The 17,908-nt window shown below is 39.6% G+C and overlaps 1 protein-coding gene across 1 annotated transcript in view; it reads right to left on the bottom strand.

Annotated features, from left to right (window-relative positions):
* The window catches only part of LOC126251790 (nucleoprotein TPR-like), a 419,454-nt gene that overhangs the window by 58,073 nt on the left and 343,473 nt on the right, over positions 1–17,908 (bottom strand). Inside the window, exons 21-22 of the mRNA XM_049952417.1 lie at positions 14,489–14,626; positions 4,893–5,088 (exon numbers count right to left, since the gene is read on the bottom strand). Of these exons, the coding sequence (XP_049808374.1) occupies positions 4,893–5,088; positions 14,489–14,626 (334 nt within the window). The remainder of the gene's footprint in view (positions 1–4,892; positions 5,089–14,488; positions 14,627–17,908) is intronic.

Raw genomic sequence — 17,908 nt, 5'->3', positions numbered from 1 at the left:
CTGTGATCCTTTTGCCCTGATGTGAATGATCTCTTATCTGTAAGTCACTGGAACAACTTACTGAATATAGAATACAGCATATATGAAAAGAGTGTGATAGCAGAAGATCAGGATGCTGTTTCCCATGTAGAGTGATAAGACTACAATGCACTGTTTACATCGTTCATACATTACAGAATTGCTAATCTTATTCCGACGCTAGCGAAAGCTCAAAGTGATACATACAAAATGGCTAATAGGAGGCAGCTGTAAGTGCTACACCTGGCAACAGAATGACAGTTTGAGGGTGAAATAGAGAGACGAACAAAGCCAATAACAGTAAACAATTAATATCAACATGAAGTCAGCCTACACCATTCAGTACTGACCACTGCTGACTCATATAAAACAGCCCATATCTGAAATGGTTTTTGTTTCCAAGGATATGTTTGTAGGGCTTTTGCTTGACCAGTACTATCTCCATAAGAATTTGGGACACATTTTTTAAGTGCATTGTATATTGTGTGTTGATATTTTGTAAATCAGAGTTAACATGAAATTGAATCTGATTATTAGGCATAAACAGTATTTAAAAGTAACTCTTAAATGGAACAATTATAATGTTAAGAGAGATATTTGTAAGTAGTTACCTTATAAACCACAAACAACATTCTTGTTGCTTGTGTTTCATGATACAGTATTCATTGGGTTTAGCTGCTTGTCCCAGAAGATTACTTTGTAGAACAGCAGGGAGTAAATGTATTCAAAGTACTGTTGATTTGTTTCTTGAGGTCAGTGCAAGTAAAGAGACTTACATGGTGTAATGTATTATTAACTAACCTGCTACAGTGAAGAGATACGAGACAGAAGAGGCATTGTCTTGTATAAGGAATATGTACATGCCAGTGTGCAGCAGCACTTGCATTAATGGGTTGGAGCTATAGGAACACATTTCCCTCAAAGGCTCAAACTCTCATACTCCTCGGTGAAAATCACATACTGATTTGACCAGCAAAGACACTGAGAAAACTAATGCCAGAGCAGTACAACCGGTCAGATGGAAATTGCGGATGCAAATTCCTGTGCATCACGTGCCATCCCTCCCTGTAGGTGGTATGTGACGGCCTCACCCGACCACCTTGAGAAATGAACAAGGACTACCAACTTATTCTGTTCAACATTTGTTAAATAAACAAGTCCAAATCAGATCAGTATGTGTTGCTATCCTGAAGAATGGAACACTGACAGTTCACAGCAGAAAACTGCCAAACTTGGGACACAGGAGAACAGCAGTAATTAATTTACAATGAGACTATGAACACAAGAAGAGTTGTGGTAATGGCAAGAGAGAAGCTTCATAGCTGTCTGCCAGTTGTTCATTGTGTTCTGGCTACTTAATATCAGTACCCAGCACACAATAGCTGCCATTTGCACATCTTTTCCAGGTATGTACCCAAGGCAGGCTGTCATGAGGAAATTAAAGATAAATTTTGGCTAGAACTGCAGGCTGGCACTAAAACACATCACTGTAACAGGGTGTAATGTGCTCTTCTGTACACTCTCAAGGGTCTGCTGGTGGTGTCAATGATGGGTATAATCACCACGTCGATCATGGATTAGGAGGACAACTAAATGGAAACATTTCAATTTTTTTAAGAAACACATCTCTCACCTTACCACATACACAAGTAGATCCTATAAAAGCCATACTGATAACATTTTACTATGGAGAGCAGGTTTTGCAATAGCCATTATTGCAAAAGCCATACAATCACAATGCAGCAACATGAACTGCTAGATACACACTTGAAAATCAGAGGCTACAAGGGAAAAGAGGGCACGGCACAATGAGACATTCAAAAATTAAATGGTGGCAACTTTGACAGAATGAAACATTTAATTATAGAGTTAAATTTCATCAATAAATTCTCTTATGGCTGATCAGTGTCTTGTACCTCAGTTGCTGCTACAGTGAAGTCTACAATCGGTATTACAATACCTTGCCACATCAAAGTAAACAAACTAACATGGGAAAACCAAGCGCCATGTTCATGTGAAGAAGGTGACACATAAGCAGTTAAAAGGCTAGAAACTGCTTAAAGCAATAAAAATTATAAAAGGTGAAGAAGGAAGTTGCATAAGGCAAAGCACAACACTTGCAGCTATTTACAATCAGTTACAAACAATGAAGTAAGGTTCAGTGGCTAAGTGCCTAAATACAAATTGAGTGGGGTTCCCATATACATGTTAGGAAGATGATTCAGATTTAACATTCCACTGATAACAGGGTTCAATCTTCAGTCGGTCCTTGGATTCCATGCCTTACTTGCTCATATGGTATATTCTCTAGGGCTGTGGTGTTTCAGAGAAACTTCCTGAATGAGTGAAGATGTGACGCAAAGGCAGCAACAGCCAAGTGATATGCCCAGCAGGATTATCACAAAGCTTCCTTTTGGCAGTGGATGTGTGTAGTGGAGATCTGATTTGTCACCTCAACTCTTTAGTCTTATCATGGACACCTTCCCAAGGAATCTACACAGAAAAGTCCCATGGACACCATTGTACGCCGATGACATCATGTTTGCTACTAAAGCAAATACTTGAAAATCATGCATATTAAACCAACTGGTTTCAAACTAGAGAAAGAAGAAAGTTTTCAATAGTTGGTATCCCATATGAAAAGTATGAAAAAAGATTGGGGGTTAAATACTCCATTGATATTAAAGTCATAAGAGATGGAGCAAACACTTTGATTCATAAAATACAGGGGAGGAAACTGGCTGTGCTCTTTCGAAGGAACCATACTGGCATTCATTCAAGTGATTTAATGAAATCATGGCTATGCCGTCTCACTTCACCGTATGCAAAGTGATGGTGGCACAAATGACGATGGACAAGCCAAAGTTAGTGCAGCACATGTGCTGTTACAGGATTTCTCATTGAGAGCAGATTCACTCCAGTTATGTTTGAAATATATATGACAGTTTTCCACTGTGTATGGAACAGAGTGACAGCCAACATTAAAAACTCTTTTGCACTCTCCCTCTATCATGGAAATGCAGACTTAGATACCAGCAGTGACTTTAACGAACTGCAAAGAAACAGTGCCATGAGACATAAGGTCACAAAATGTAGCCAACAAATCAAAATCATTTTTAAAGTTGGAAACAGAACTTATCCCACTGCAATATGAAGTAAATATAATGAAAATAGTTGTGGCATGCTGTTGTGTGCCATAGTCAAAGCTGCCCCTTGTAGTGTAATAAATCACTTTGGTAAAATGATGTGCTGTGTGGCATCTACCGAACTGATGAATGATGATCGCCACAACCAAAATTTTATTTAAGTAATGAGTTAGTATAGTATACTGTTTGAAAGTTTGTTTTCTTTGTGTGCATGTATTCTGGAATGGTTCGACACAGCATATATGCAAGCTGGGACAACAATAGCACTACTACATTGTGTGGTACCTGCTGTTTGGGAGGTTTATCCCATGTTGTCGGGTCCTGCCTTGGAGATATGGTGTACCCTATGGAAGAAGAACTGCCATGACAATCACAATGACACCATAAGAACAGCTGAAGCTGTTTTGGATGTTGTTTTTCTGCTAGGTGTCATCTGAGTGAAAATGAACATCAATTACTATCGCACGAAATTGTAACTGATACAGTTTATTTGTCAGAAAAGATTGTATGACGTGTTCCACTATTGTAACTAATTGGTCAACATACCGATATAAATGAAGAAGGCCTGTACATCATTTCTTGGAAGACTGCGATTTATGACAGACCTCTTCAGCTTCCAGTGCAGAAGAAGCTGCAGGAGGAGGGAGACAGAATCCACGAAGACATACACGGTTATTCTGACTTGGGAGTTTAAACATAAGAGGTCAGAATTATTAATTAATTGTAACTAGAAATTCATAAAACATCACATAACATACAGACTGGGAAGAACACCTCACCCACAAGCTGTGCTAAATTCATTTTTGTGTTTCACTTTCCTTTTTCGTAGTCAGTTTATCATCCAAATTACAGCCACAACATAAATTTGCATTCCAGTAACAGTGCAATCTAACAAGATTAAACAAAAGGGATTTGCTTGTGTGACACATTAGCGCAAGGACAAAACACCGGGCTGTTAACAGAACAATCACGAATTCAAATACATGGCCAAACCTTTTTTTAGCTTATTTGTTATTTTACTCTAAGAAAATTATGTTCTTGCTCTTTCATCAATTTAACAGTTACTTAAGCTAAGTGTTTCATTATTTTATTTGTACAGGAATGAACATAAGAAACTGAGAATTTATAGAAACAAGTATGTCTTGGTTGTAGTTGCTGATTGATATACTAAAATGAAATTAAGATTTGTCTTGGCTGAAAGCTACAGAACTGGAATATGTGAGAAAGAAACATGACAATATAGAAAATTCCCTAGGCATGCAGATAACTATAATTAATGGAATTTAATATGATGCATTTCTGTTACTAAATTACATGCGCTGTGGAACAGCTGAAACTTTCAGAGCAAGTACAATGGCAGACTAATTCTGCCAAAGGAAGAGAAGCAGCATTTCGTTTACTTCCAAAACATAATTAAACATAATAATAAACATAATAATACAACCGCTAGGTGATTCCACAGTTCTCCCCGCCTTTATAATGAGAGAATAATTATTGGCATATGGCTCAATGTCCGTGGTATTGAGGGGGCAGGGGGGGACTGTCACTGGTAGTTGCACTATGCCTTTGTAGGTGGAAATACGCATAATAGCCATAAGTTAGTGCAGATCTCAACAACTAGACAAAATAAATTACCTAAAACCACAGTGTTATTATATTAGATTCTAATAAAAAATCATAAGACTGTAATTTCATGGAGTACAAAAGTGATCATAAATAAATATTTACTCAAGGTTTGTCTCAGGCGCTTCCTTAAATCAGCAATTGTTTCATTTTTCAGTCTTTTTGTGCGCCTGAGGAACTCATTTTCTCGAAGAAGGGACAATTTCTCCAAGATGATCTGTTTATTCACTCTATTTTGCTTTTTTCTCATCAAAGTGACCCTTTTTTGAAGCATTCGTACTTTCTCCTTCTCTGTTTCAAGCTGGAAAGGTATATAATAAATGAAGACATATGGCATGAATATTCACAATGAAGACAAATATTTCTAGCAAACCTTTATATGGAACACCACACACACACACACACACACACACACACACACACACACACACACACACTAGTCTTTTACCAGTGTCTTCATCCATGTATGGCACATACACTGACAGAAAAAAATCACAACACCAAGAAATAATTACAGTACAGTAATGAAATTTCTGGAATACGTTTGTCTAGGTAACATATTTAAGTAATTAACACTGCATGATCACAGGTCAATATAAGCAGCAGATAAGCCATTGAAAATGTGAAATGCTGATACAATAATAACCAGTGTAACAGCCCGAATGTCAAACGCAAGCATGCAAATGTGCATGCATTGTGTTGTACAGGTGGTGAATGTCAGTTTGCAGGACGGAGTTCCATGCCTGTTATGCTTGGTTGGTCAATACAGGAACAGTTAATGTTGATTGTGCATGACACTGGGGTTGTCATCCGATGATGTCCCATACATGCTCGACTGGAGACAGATCTTGTAATTGAGCACACCAAAACAACACTTTAGAGACTGTAGAGCATGTTGGACACAACAGTGGGTTGTTGACAGGCATTATCCTGCTGGAAAACAAAACACACCCTTGAATGCTGTTCCTGAATGGCACCACAACAGGTCAAACCACCGGACTGATGTACAAATTTGCAGTCAGGGTGCATCGGATAACTAATAGAGCACTCCTGCTGTCATACAAAATAGTACTCCAGGCCATGACTCCAGGTGTAGGTTCAGTGGGTCTAGCATGCAGACAGGTTGGTTGCAGACCCTTAACTGGCCTCCTCTTAACACACATCCATCACTGGCACCGATACAGAACCAGCTTTCATCAGAAAACATGACAAACTTCCACCCTGCCCTCGAATGCCCTCTCACTTGACACCACTGAAGTTGTAATTGGCAGTGGTTTGGGGTCAGTGGAATACACACATCAGGACATCTGGCTTGGAGCTGTCTTTGAAATAACCAATTTGTAACAGTTTGTTGCGTCACTGTAGGGCCAACTGTTGCTCTAGCTGCTGTTCAGAGGTGCCACAACCATATGCTGAACATGATGGGTCTTCCCTCTCGGTAGTGCCATGTGGCTGCCTGGAGCCCTGTCCCCTTGCAACTGTGCAGTCTCGTGGTCACCGCTGCCAGCAATGATGTACAGTGGCTACATTCCTGCCAAGACTTTCTGCAGTTTCACAGAAGGAACATACAGCTTCTCTAGCCCTATTACATGACCACACTGAAACTCAGTGAGGTGTTGATAAAGGCGTCTTTGTTTCCTTAAAGGTATTAGTGACTAACATCAATTCACTAAGTCCAATCTCAAAGTCAACAAACACTCATGACTGTTACAGTGTGTATTTAAAACAAACTTGATTTGCAATCCTCTAATGGCTTAAGAGGACCACACCCTGGTTCAGGTCGAAAAAAATCAATTTTCAGTTTTCATCATATTTCAACAGATTAAGGTTTTATTTAAGTACTTTGAAAAGGATTTTGTTGAAAAAAATTTTTTTGAGCATTTAAAGAGCATTTTCCTACCATGTGTGTTTATGTGCCATGACCACTTTTGTCACCCTCATTTCTGCATATATTTTAGATCTTTATATCCCCTACATTGCAGGTTAGTGATTTCTTTTTTCTACTCCCGAGTGTGTTGACTATCCTTGGAATGAAACAATCGGTATTCTTTTGTTTCTGTTGTTTGTAAACAACACACTTTCAAACAAGCGGTTAGTTTTGTTCAAGTGTGATTGCGAGTAGTTGTTATACTTACGTTTGCAGTGCTTGTTTACGTGTGTTTTGTTGTGTTTATTGAAGATGACGAAACGTAAAGCCATTTTCTAGAAACGACAATTTAGAGGAAACAAGTTTAGAAAGCTTTCTGTACAAGAGGTTATGTCACCTGGCAATGATGTTTCTAATTGTAATTCCTCAACAAGTGCAACATCAAAGAAGCTCTCACCATTTCAAGAGAGTTACAACAAATTTACTGTAAGTGACAAGAGGTACAGTAACATTATTATAAATTTGAGAATATTATCAGATGTAATTTCTAAATTTGTACAATGTAGACAGTGCGGCGAGTCACAGAGAGTGAAAATTTGTGAGAGAGCCAGTCGGAGAAAAGATCTAGCAATTGCTTTGGATTTAATTTGCACTAAATGCTCAGCTGTGATTTCATTTATGAGTTCTTCAAAACCAGTTGCAAGTGGCCCTTATGAAATCAATACTAGATTAGTTTATGCCTTACAATCCATTGGCAAGGGCATGGCTGCAGGGAGAACATTTTGTTCAGTGATAAACTGACATCAACCACCAAATAAATTTGAAAAACCGACTGTAATATTAAAGAATGCAGTATGTGAGGTCGGTGAGAAAAGCATGAAACTGGCTGCTAGGGAAGCAGTGGAAGAAAATGATGGATGTTCGGATATTGCAGTTGCACTTGATGAAAGTTGGCAGAAAAGAGGACATACTCCTCTGAATGGAGTGGTGACTACCACGAGTGTAGACACCGATAAAGTGTTAGATGTGGAGATGATGTCTAAATATTGCAAATGTTGTAAAGTCAATGAACACAATGAACACAACTGTGTGGTTAATTTTAGAGGAACAAGTGGTGGTATGGAAGTTCATGGAGTACTACAAATATTTCATCGCTCCATAGAAACAACTCTATAGAAACAAGAGGCATATGGTACACCAAATATTTGGGCGGTGCTAACAGTAAGGCATACAACAATGTGGTGAACTCCAAGCCATTTGGAGGTGCCATTATTAGCAAAATAGAATGTGTAGGCCATGTTCAAAAATGTTTGGGAACAAGGCTGAGAAAACTAACTGTTGATATGAGAGGAAAAAAATTAGAAGATGGAAAATTGTTGACCGGACAAGGTGGGTTAACTAAAACTGAAATAGAAAACTTGCAGGTATACTATGGGCAGGCAATTATGAGAAATAAAGAAAATCTGGAGGCAATGAAGAGAGATGTTTGGGCCATATTCTTCCATACGTCCTCTACTGATGGTAAGCCATGTCATGGATTGTGTCCATCAGGAGAAAATTCATGGTGCAAATACAATAGGGCTCAGGCAACTGGAGAATCTTATTCTCACCAGCATTCTCTTCCTGCTGCTGTTATTAGAGCAATTAAACCTATTTTCAGAGACCTGGCTCATCCTGACCTTCTAAGGAAATATCTGCATGGGCAGACACAGAACCCAAATGAATGTTTCAACAGCATAATTTGGAACCACCTTCCTAAAACTGTATTTGTAGGCATGCATACAACGAAACTAGTTCATGATGCTGTTATTACATTCAACTGTGGTAATATTGGAAAGTGTTGGGTACTGAAAAAGCTGGGAATTAATCCTGGTGAAAATATGATCACTGGGCTGCAGCACTGCGATAAAATGAGGATAGCCAATGCAGACAGGTCTGCATCTAATATGGCCAAGAAAGCAAGACAAACACCCAAGAAGGTGAAAAAGAAGCTGGAAGACCTGCTAGAGGCTAAAGAAGGGCCATCATATGCAGCAGGACAGTTTTAATTAACTGTAAGCAACAAATTTCAAAAGTTTTTTCCTTAAAGTCAATTTCCCGCAAACTAAAACTTTTCCAGTACATATGCCCCATTATATCAGAAACTATCAATGATAAATGAATGAAATTTTCAGAGACTCTGCATAACATAAAAAGCCACCTCTGGTACTACATTCATTAATATTTCCCCATTAGAAAGTTTACAAAAAATATTTTCTGCAGAAAAAACTTAATATTTTGTGTTAGTAAACTTAGAAAATTATTTCTTAAAAACTATAAAATGGATAAAGCAGATTTTAGTACAGTTGACTCTATTAGCATCATGTAACATACAGTAAAAATATTAAGGTACTGCATCAAATAGTTTTTTCAGAAATGGGTCAAATACTTGCCTAAATTAACATGGGTTAGATAGGCAGGGTGTAGTCCCCTTAACTGGCATCACTCTGATGCAATTGGTGTGAAATCTGAAGAGAGATAATCTTTCAGATGTAGAAACACACCTACCAACTTTTGTTTATGTTGCTCAACTCCTTCCTGGTGCTGCAATTCTTCTTTTGTCAGTGTACATCGTTCACATTTCATCCCCCCCCCCCCTCCTCCCTCTGTCCATCTCCTTCATCCACTCTCTCAACCTCTCCCCTCCTCCCCAATCTCCTCCCCCCCTCTCTGTCCACCTTCCCCCCACCCCCCCCCCAATCCATGTCTTCCTTTCCCCATTCTGTCTGGAAAATTCCTCAGCCACCCTCACACTCTGTCCATCTCCTCCTCCTCCTCCTTCTCTCTCTGCTTAAGTCACGGTTATTTGCATATGTCTCCCTTGAAAAGCATTCCAATACAATCCACGTAACACATTCCTCTTTGTGGCGAGCCCATAGATGTCACGGTTACCAACCATTTACATGTCTACTCACACCCGTACTGGAGCTAGGTGGTTGTTGTCCACACAGTGCTTCTTCCCAGACAATTACATGCATGTGCTGTTTGAGGCTTTCTGGGCGCTCCAACTGCTTGATAGGTTCCCAGGAATTACGCCGGATAATACTGTAGAAACCGCAAAATATTTCAGCGAGACAACTGCCCGCCATCTTCAGGTGCTACTGTCACATCACTGAGAAGCTCACCAATTTATATGTTGGCTTTCTAGAACAGTGCAGGTACCAGCGGGGGCATAACTTCATCGAAGACCAATCGTGGACGGCGTTGAATACCAGAGCCCTCTACTGGAGAAACGGGTCGCGGTCTGTGGAAGCACACCGCAGCGCAGGAAAATGCGGCCAGGTGCGATGGACCTCGTTCGGGCGCACGAGGTGTTGGCGCACGATTAAGCATTTGCGCTAAGGTTTTTCCATCTTCGTTGAATCGGTGCAGTTGCTAATCTGCGGCTGACAATTCCTTAGTGCCGCCAAGGCTGGCTCCTAGGCTTTGCTCAGGCGAAACCCTGTGTCTCTGTTTATTAGGTCATGCTTGTACATATTTCGACCGCCTCTTTGATGATGGAGTCCCAGTATGTGCAAGCATACAAGAGGATCTTGGTTTCTTCGTAGTTCATGCCATATCCCGTGTCAAGGCAGTGTTCAGCAACTGCAGATTTCTCTGGCTGACCCAACCTCGTGTGACGTTAATGTTCGTCGCATCTGTCTTTAACCGTACAACACGTCTGGCCAATATAAGACTTCCCACAGTGGCATGGGATTTTATATACTCCTGGTCTTCTCAAGCCGAGGTTGTCTTTAACAGAGCCCAGCATTGATTGCACTCATGCTGGGGGCCGGAAAACACATTTAATCCGGTATTTCTTGAAAATTCTGCCTATCTTAAAAGTGCATAGGGCTAGAGCCATCTCAGATCAGGACAGCTTATCGGCAGAGCTTAGCCACCTCCGCTCTGTGTTTGCCCAGAACAGGTACTCCGAGAAGCAGATCCAGAATGCATTTCGACCAGCACGCTCCAAAACTCAAGAAGAGCCTGAAGAACCAGAGAACACCACGGGGGTTGGTTTTTCTACCTTATGTCGATGGCGTATCTTCTGGGCTCCAACCTCGACCTGAGGAGACCAGGAATATATAAAATCCCATGCCACTGTGGGAAGTCTTATATTGGCCAGATGTGTCGTACGGTTAAATACAGATGCGACGAACATAAACGTCACACAAGGTTGGGTCAACCAGAGAACTCTGCGGTTGCTGAACACTGCCTTGACACGGGACACGGCATGATCTACGAAGAAACCTAGGTCCTCTTGTATGCTTCCACATACTGGGACTCCATCTTCAAAGAGGCGGTCGAAATACGTACAAGCAGTGACCTAATAAACAGAGACATGGGGTTTCACCTGAGCAAAGCCTGGGAGCCAGCCATGGCGACACAAAGGAATCATCAGCCGCAGATTAGCAACTGCACCAAGTCAATGCAGACGGGAAACCTTAGCGCAAATGCTTAAATCATGCACCAACACCTCGTGCGCCCGAACAGGGTCCGTCGCTCCCAGCTGCATTTTCCCGCACCACGGTGCGCTTCCGCAGACCGCGACCCGTTTCTCCAGCAGAGGGCTCTGGTATTCAATGCCATCCACGATTTGTCTTCGATGACGTTAAGCCCCCGCTGGCACCTGCGCTGTTCTAGAAAGCCAACATATAAATTGGCGAGCTTCTCAGCGATGCAACAATAGCACCCGAAGATGGCGGGCAGTTGTCTCGCTGAAATATTGTGCCGTTTCTACAATATTATCCGGTGTAATTCCCAGGAACCTATCAAGCAATTACATGTATGTTGACAAATGTCAACCTATTTTTGTTGTGTGCCAAAACCACACAATACCAGTTATACAGACACATTTCGTAGTGCACAAGCAGATGTGACTGGCTGAAGTTGCATATCCGGCATGAGCCAATAAGATTCATAAAAATATTGATCATCTTTTCTCACAATGGATGAAAGTGCAACAAAATATGAACATTACCTTGCTCAATGACACGTTCTGATATATGACTTTTGCATTTGGGTGGTCCACAAAGAGTCAAATACAAATCAGAACAAACTAAAGACCTTATCCCTAAGTGCTCTATATCCAATATCTATTGGGCACCTAATTGATGCAAAACACACACATCACAACATTACAAGAAAGAAATGTACGTATGAATATGTCTCTTAGACAAATATTTCTTATTTACTATGGCTACAGCAAATATCAAATTCCCAAAAAATTACTTAAATGTTTTAACTGGAATGCAACTAACTTATATACAGAGATTGAAAAATAAGGAAATCATTTAATTGTAAGACTTACTGCATTTTTTTTCTACCTTATTCACAAATCGATCTTCAGAAAGCTTTCAACTGAAGGGGTTGGTGACAGATAGTGCTTAAGCCCAAGAGCATATTTTGTGTTACTGCATGCCTAAATTCAACGGCAAGATGATAAATACAACAAGATAAAGCTATTTACATAGTTAACAGTATTTCCTATCAGCGCTTACAGATATTCCTGTTGGCACCATGCGGGGCATATGGAAACAGAACAGATAACATGAACAGACTAATCCTTACTAAATTGTGAGTTAGCACTTTCTTCCACCAACCCCTTTGATTGAAAAGCTAAAAAACTTTTTGGTGGTTAATGACGACATTTTACAATAATGTTGTACAGACATCCCCCCCCCCTCCCCCCGGCAAATTATTCACTGAAATAGTGTGTATGCTCTCCACTTACAAGTGCACTGCAATCTTAAGAGAGAGCTATATGTCAAATAATATATCTAAATTATTACATTAATAGAATAATTAATTAAATTAGTAAGAGGGACGTCCCGAAAGTAAGTTTCATCACAGTTTTTCACACAGAAACTGTATTGCCAAAAACAAACACACCATGGCACCATGAACTATGCACCTTCCACTGTTTTCTGACATAGTAGCACCAACACTGAGACATTTGCCATAGTGTACAATCAATTTGAGGAAACGACTCTGGTAAAACTCAGTGCCTCCTCCACCTCAGCATTGGTTTGCAATATTATTTTCATTCGTGAATGTGGAGAGAACACCCACTTCGATCTTTGTCTTCCACATTTTGCCTTCTTCACTGAACATGCAACATCAGTGACTTACCATCTGATGAGACATGACCTCTTCACCATACCAGTCTGTAGGCATTCATGAGTGACAAGAGACACTGGACCCATGTGCCCATTTATACTAGACAACAGAGCACACATCCACTGGTGAACATGTTGATAGTACATGTCTGTCTGCCATTATGATGTGTACTTTAATAACGTACATACATTAATCCTTGTTCCATATATCATGAATACAACATTTTGTAATGACGTGGAATATGTCACTTTAACATAAGTTTTCTTTATGCAAAATAATAATTATTTTTACAGTTACTACTTCATATCTACAAATTCATCTATTGGGTAGAAGGAGTGGTCATTCAGAAATTCTTGTAATTTGCTTTTAAATGTTGGTTGGCTAACTGTCAGACTTATAATACTATTTGACCAAAGATTTTTGTGGCAGCATAATTCACCCCTTTTTGTGCCAAAGTGTGATTTAATCCAAAATAGTGAAAATCATGCTTTCTTCTAGTGTTGTAGCCACGCACTTCGCTGTTATTTTTGAATTGGGATGGGTTATTAATGACAACTTCAGAAGTGAATATATATATTGTGAAGGTACTGTGAATATCATGAGTTCTTTCCATAAATGTCTGCAAGGTGATCTTGGGTGGGCTCCAGCTATTAGTCTGATAACACGCTTTTGTGCAATGAATACTTTCTCTCTTAATGACGAATTGCCCAAAAAATATGATGCCATATGAAAGCAGTGAATGAAAATAGGCATAGTAGGCGAATTTACTGAAATGTTTACACCAAAATTTGCAATAACCCTAATAGCATAAGTAGCTGAACATAACCGTTTCAGCATATCATCAATTTATTTCTTCCAATTCAATTTCTCATCAATGCAAACACTAGATATGTTGAGTATTCTGCCTTAGCAACAGATTTCTGTCCATAAACTATATTTATTAATGGTGTTATGCCATTTACTGTACAGAATTGTATAAACTGTGTTTTCTCAAAATTTAGTGAGAGTCCATTTGCAGAGAACCACTTAATAATTTTCTGAAAGACATTATTTGCAATTTCCTCAGCTGATTCTTGTGTGTTAGGTGTGATTACTATACTTGTATCATCAGCAAAAAGAACTAGCTTTGCATCTTCGTGAATATAGGGTGGCAAGTTGGTAATATACATTAAGAGCAATAAGGGACCCAAGACTAAATGCTGTGGGACACCGTTCCTGATACCTCCCCAGTTAGAGGACTCTGCTGGTTTTTGCAGACTATCTGTACTGTTAATTTCAACCTTCTGCATTCTTCCAATTAAGTATGAATTAAACCATTTGTGCACTGTCCCACTCATACCACAATACTTAAGCTTATCTGGAAGAATTTCATGATTCACACAATCAAAAGCCTTTGAGAGATCACAAAATATCCCAATAGCATGTCAGTCTGCTGCTACTCTCTCTTCTTCTTCTTCTTCTTCAGTGCCCTCCGTATGTGTCTCTCTCTTCTTCAGTGCCCTGAGCATGTGTCATTCCTCTTCCACTGATGCCCCTTCCACTGCTGAACCAGAAATGGGTATGGATTTATATGGCAATTGTTTGTGCCACTTGCCGTGCCATCTTCTCTTCCAAAAACATGATGAAACTTAGTGTCGGAACATCCCTCGTCTGTATACTAACAACATAAAGTAAAATTAGCAGCACAACTCACTTCAGTCTTATCTTGTTCACTAAGGCGTGTTTCTAATACTGCACAGTGCTCCCGCATCACTCGCAATTGTTTTTCCAAATCATCTCGCTCCTTGCAAAACCGCAAGTTGGTTTCACTGAGTGAGTTAAATGATTCATTCTAGAAATAAAATATGGAAAAAGTAACAATCATTAAGCATTTACAGAGTAGCACCCACAAAGTAAAAGAAAAACCATCACTTCTGTATTTACAAAATGCAAAATAGCACTCAATACTACCCAGACAGGAAGGAAGACGGAAAGTGTCACTTTATATCTGAAGTATGTTCACACATCTCCAACAAACATTAAAACATATTTTGAGCCAAATTATTTCTCACATGGACTGCAAAACAAGATTACTAGCAACTTTGGGGAGAGCCCTTAATTCAATGTAGTGATTATTAACCCTGTCACTGCTACAGATTTGCTCTCTGCATTCCAATGAAGGCGCTTCTGTTGCCATACTGCTCACCAAATGCTGGTGCCTGTGCTGAGAGACGGCATTCTGGCCAACATGAAACATAAATCATCCCATTTTTTGAAAACTATTAGGTGAAAAAAATTAATTTTTGCCGAAGTTACAGTCTGATATCTTCACTCGATAAAGTATTAAATTTATTTTCATTTTGCCCTGCATCAAATTAAGTAAAACATTGCACAAAATTTTAAAGAATTTGCAGAGATAAAAATGCTATAGCAAGAACAAACATGATTTATGAAACATAATACTTTATAGAGCAACACGTATGATACAATGATGTACAGGTTGCACATAGCACATTGACTTGACAATAGTAATACAGGTTACAGAATATGCCTAGTACTCATTTGAGATCGTTTAAATCGGGCCACGCCAACTCGAGCATTTAGTGCTTGCACGACCCAGTGCCACACCGGTGCTTTTCCACTCCCTCCCCTCTTTTCTCCCAAGTAGAGGCTGTATTCATAAGCGGTGTTGAAAAAGATCTCACTGTTACTGAGGAACTGTTGCATGTTATTCCTTTTTTCCTGGCTGCAGAGGAGGTTTTGAACGACATGCGGCTGTTATTTGAGTGCCTATACAGCATTGGTACTGACAGGGCCCCTGCAATGTTGTCAGAAGGGGGCATAACTGTTCCACAAGTTTAGGTCCACCATGGATAAAGTTGCAAAAATTGCAAAGTTTTGTACAAAGCAATGCTTGAATCATCCGGAATTAACAAGAATTTTTGGAGGATCTTGAATCAACACACAAGGACATTCCTTTTTATTGTGCCCAGAGTATGCCCCAGTAAGTTTCCAGTTTGAGCTGATAAACTTACAGATCAACTCAATTTTGGCAGACTACATTACAATGGTGTTTTGATTTCAATTTATAAAGGTGTTGTTTAACAAGAATTCCTGAGGGTTCAAGCTGTTGCCCTGAGATGTGTTGCTACGTTCAGAGCAATGTTCTTTTGTGAACAAATGTTTTCAATTATGAATATTCTCAAAACAAAAACAAGGTTGCGTTTGTCTGATGCTTTGTTGGAAACATTACTTCAAATTACGACTGCCAAAATGATTGCTCCAAATATCAGAAAATCAGTGGCTTCAAAGCGAAGCAAAAGATAAACAAAGAATGCTGTAAATTAATGCAAAATATGGAGCACAATAAAACTATTCTTTCCGTCTGCATACCCCAAATTGGTATTATTATTATTATTATTATTATTATTATTATTATTATTATTATTATCATCATCATCATTATTCATTTTAATATGTTTATGCCACTTAATGCACACTGATTTGCTCAGCCACATTCACCAAACAACACAACAACTCTCGCCTCAACAATCACCGCCACAACATGCTCCTCTCCTACCACTGCCACAACGGTGCTGTGTCTGCCTCCCTCACCTTCCCCCACACCACCAACGCTACAGCAGACCACCAGTGCTTTTGTCGGTGCTCACAAAGCACCTGAGTTTGCATGGCCTGGCTTCAACAATAATGTTTCTTTGGCGGCTCACCAGAGCACACCAGGCGGCTGGCCCAGTGGCCTCTGTAACCAGGACTGTGAACTGTATGGACGCGAAATCTCTGAAATCGTGCAGGTCATGAGTGAAGGTACATCAAAAATTGCATTGCATAAGTTTTGTGAATGGTTGATTTTAGCTCGTACATTGCAGTGAATGAAATGTAGATAACATATCGAAATTTTATTTAAAATTGAGAGCAGAATGATATCTCATTTTGTTATCGAGCTATTTGGTTTTATATCCAATGGATGAACACTTCATTGTGCATTGCGAATCATGCGGTCATAAAATGTGTCATATCTCGCATAAACGATTCAAGATATCAAAACAAGGTTTTCTGAAAATGCCAGCATGCAATGAGGCACATATGTTGTATGACAAATACTTGAAACTCTTTAATCACTGATATATGAAAGTTAACTTCTCTGCAGCAGTGAGAGCTAGGTGCCTCAAGACACACACACAGACATCCACAGCACTGCAGGAAAAGCCAAGCTGCACACATATACACATCCACAGAAACTGGGGAATGGCACAGCAGGATGTGATTATACATCCACAGCAGTGAATGGGATAAGGGAACTTACCAGGATAGATCTCACTGTTCAATGCATATTTTCACACTGTATAGCTGTTAGTATCCAATAATGTAATGATCTTGGTGGATTGTTTTATGGAGAAGAAATGTATATGGGCTCAGCAGCAAACTACACTTAAACAGTACACTGAGACAAGAGTCTGCTGGTCTTTTGGTCAACTGCAGTACAGGTGACATAATGATTGAGTGGCTGTTAAATGACAGTAGCTGACAAGAGACTAGTAGGTTCTGCTTGTTATGCTGATCCCATGCCCTGAGATTCAAATGCACTAAGGCCTCAGGTGAGAGCCCTGACACTTAGTTATGTCTTTGGTTTATCACTGTTCATGTATCTTACCAAACTCTGTGGCCTTGGCAGGCCAGTGTACCATGGACAGAAGTGCAAGAGGCAGTACTGCCAAGTGAGCTTCTATTGTTTTCCAAATTACAAAACTCTCTGGCCCAAAAAAAAGTTAGCAGTGTTGGAAGAATAGTTAAATAAGGTTAAATTAAGGAAAAAAGAAGACCAATAAGACCAAACTGAATTAAAATCAGATTGTGTGTTTTACTACAAGAGGAACATACTAGGAAAGATATTCATGTAGAAGATTAACTGTGAACAAGAAGATTAAAGAAAAATAATACAGATATTGTGGAAATCTCAACCAGAATAGCAAGACTTCTGTTAAAAATCAACAACAGAAACTCTATGGAAATCTTCACGTCTATTGCAACAACATTCTCACAGTGAGATGAAGAGGTATAAGACCTTGACCTTGTCAAGAGTTATGGAAGCTCATAAATGACAGCAAACCTCACC

Source organism: Schistocerca nitens, chromosome 4 (genome assembly GCF_023898315.1).
Source record: "Schistocerca nitens isolate TAMUIC-IGC-003100 chromosome 4, iqSchNite1.1, whole genome shotgun sequence".
Classification (NCBI taxonomy): Eukaryota; Metazoa; Arthropoda; class Insecta; order Orthoptera; family Acrididae; genus Schistocerca; species Schistocerca nitens.
This window is presented reverse-complemented; position numbering and strand designations above follow the sequence as displayed.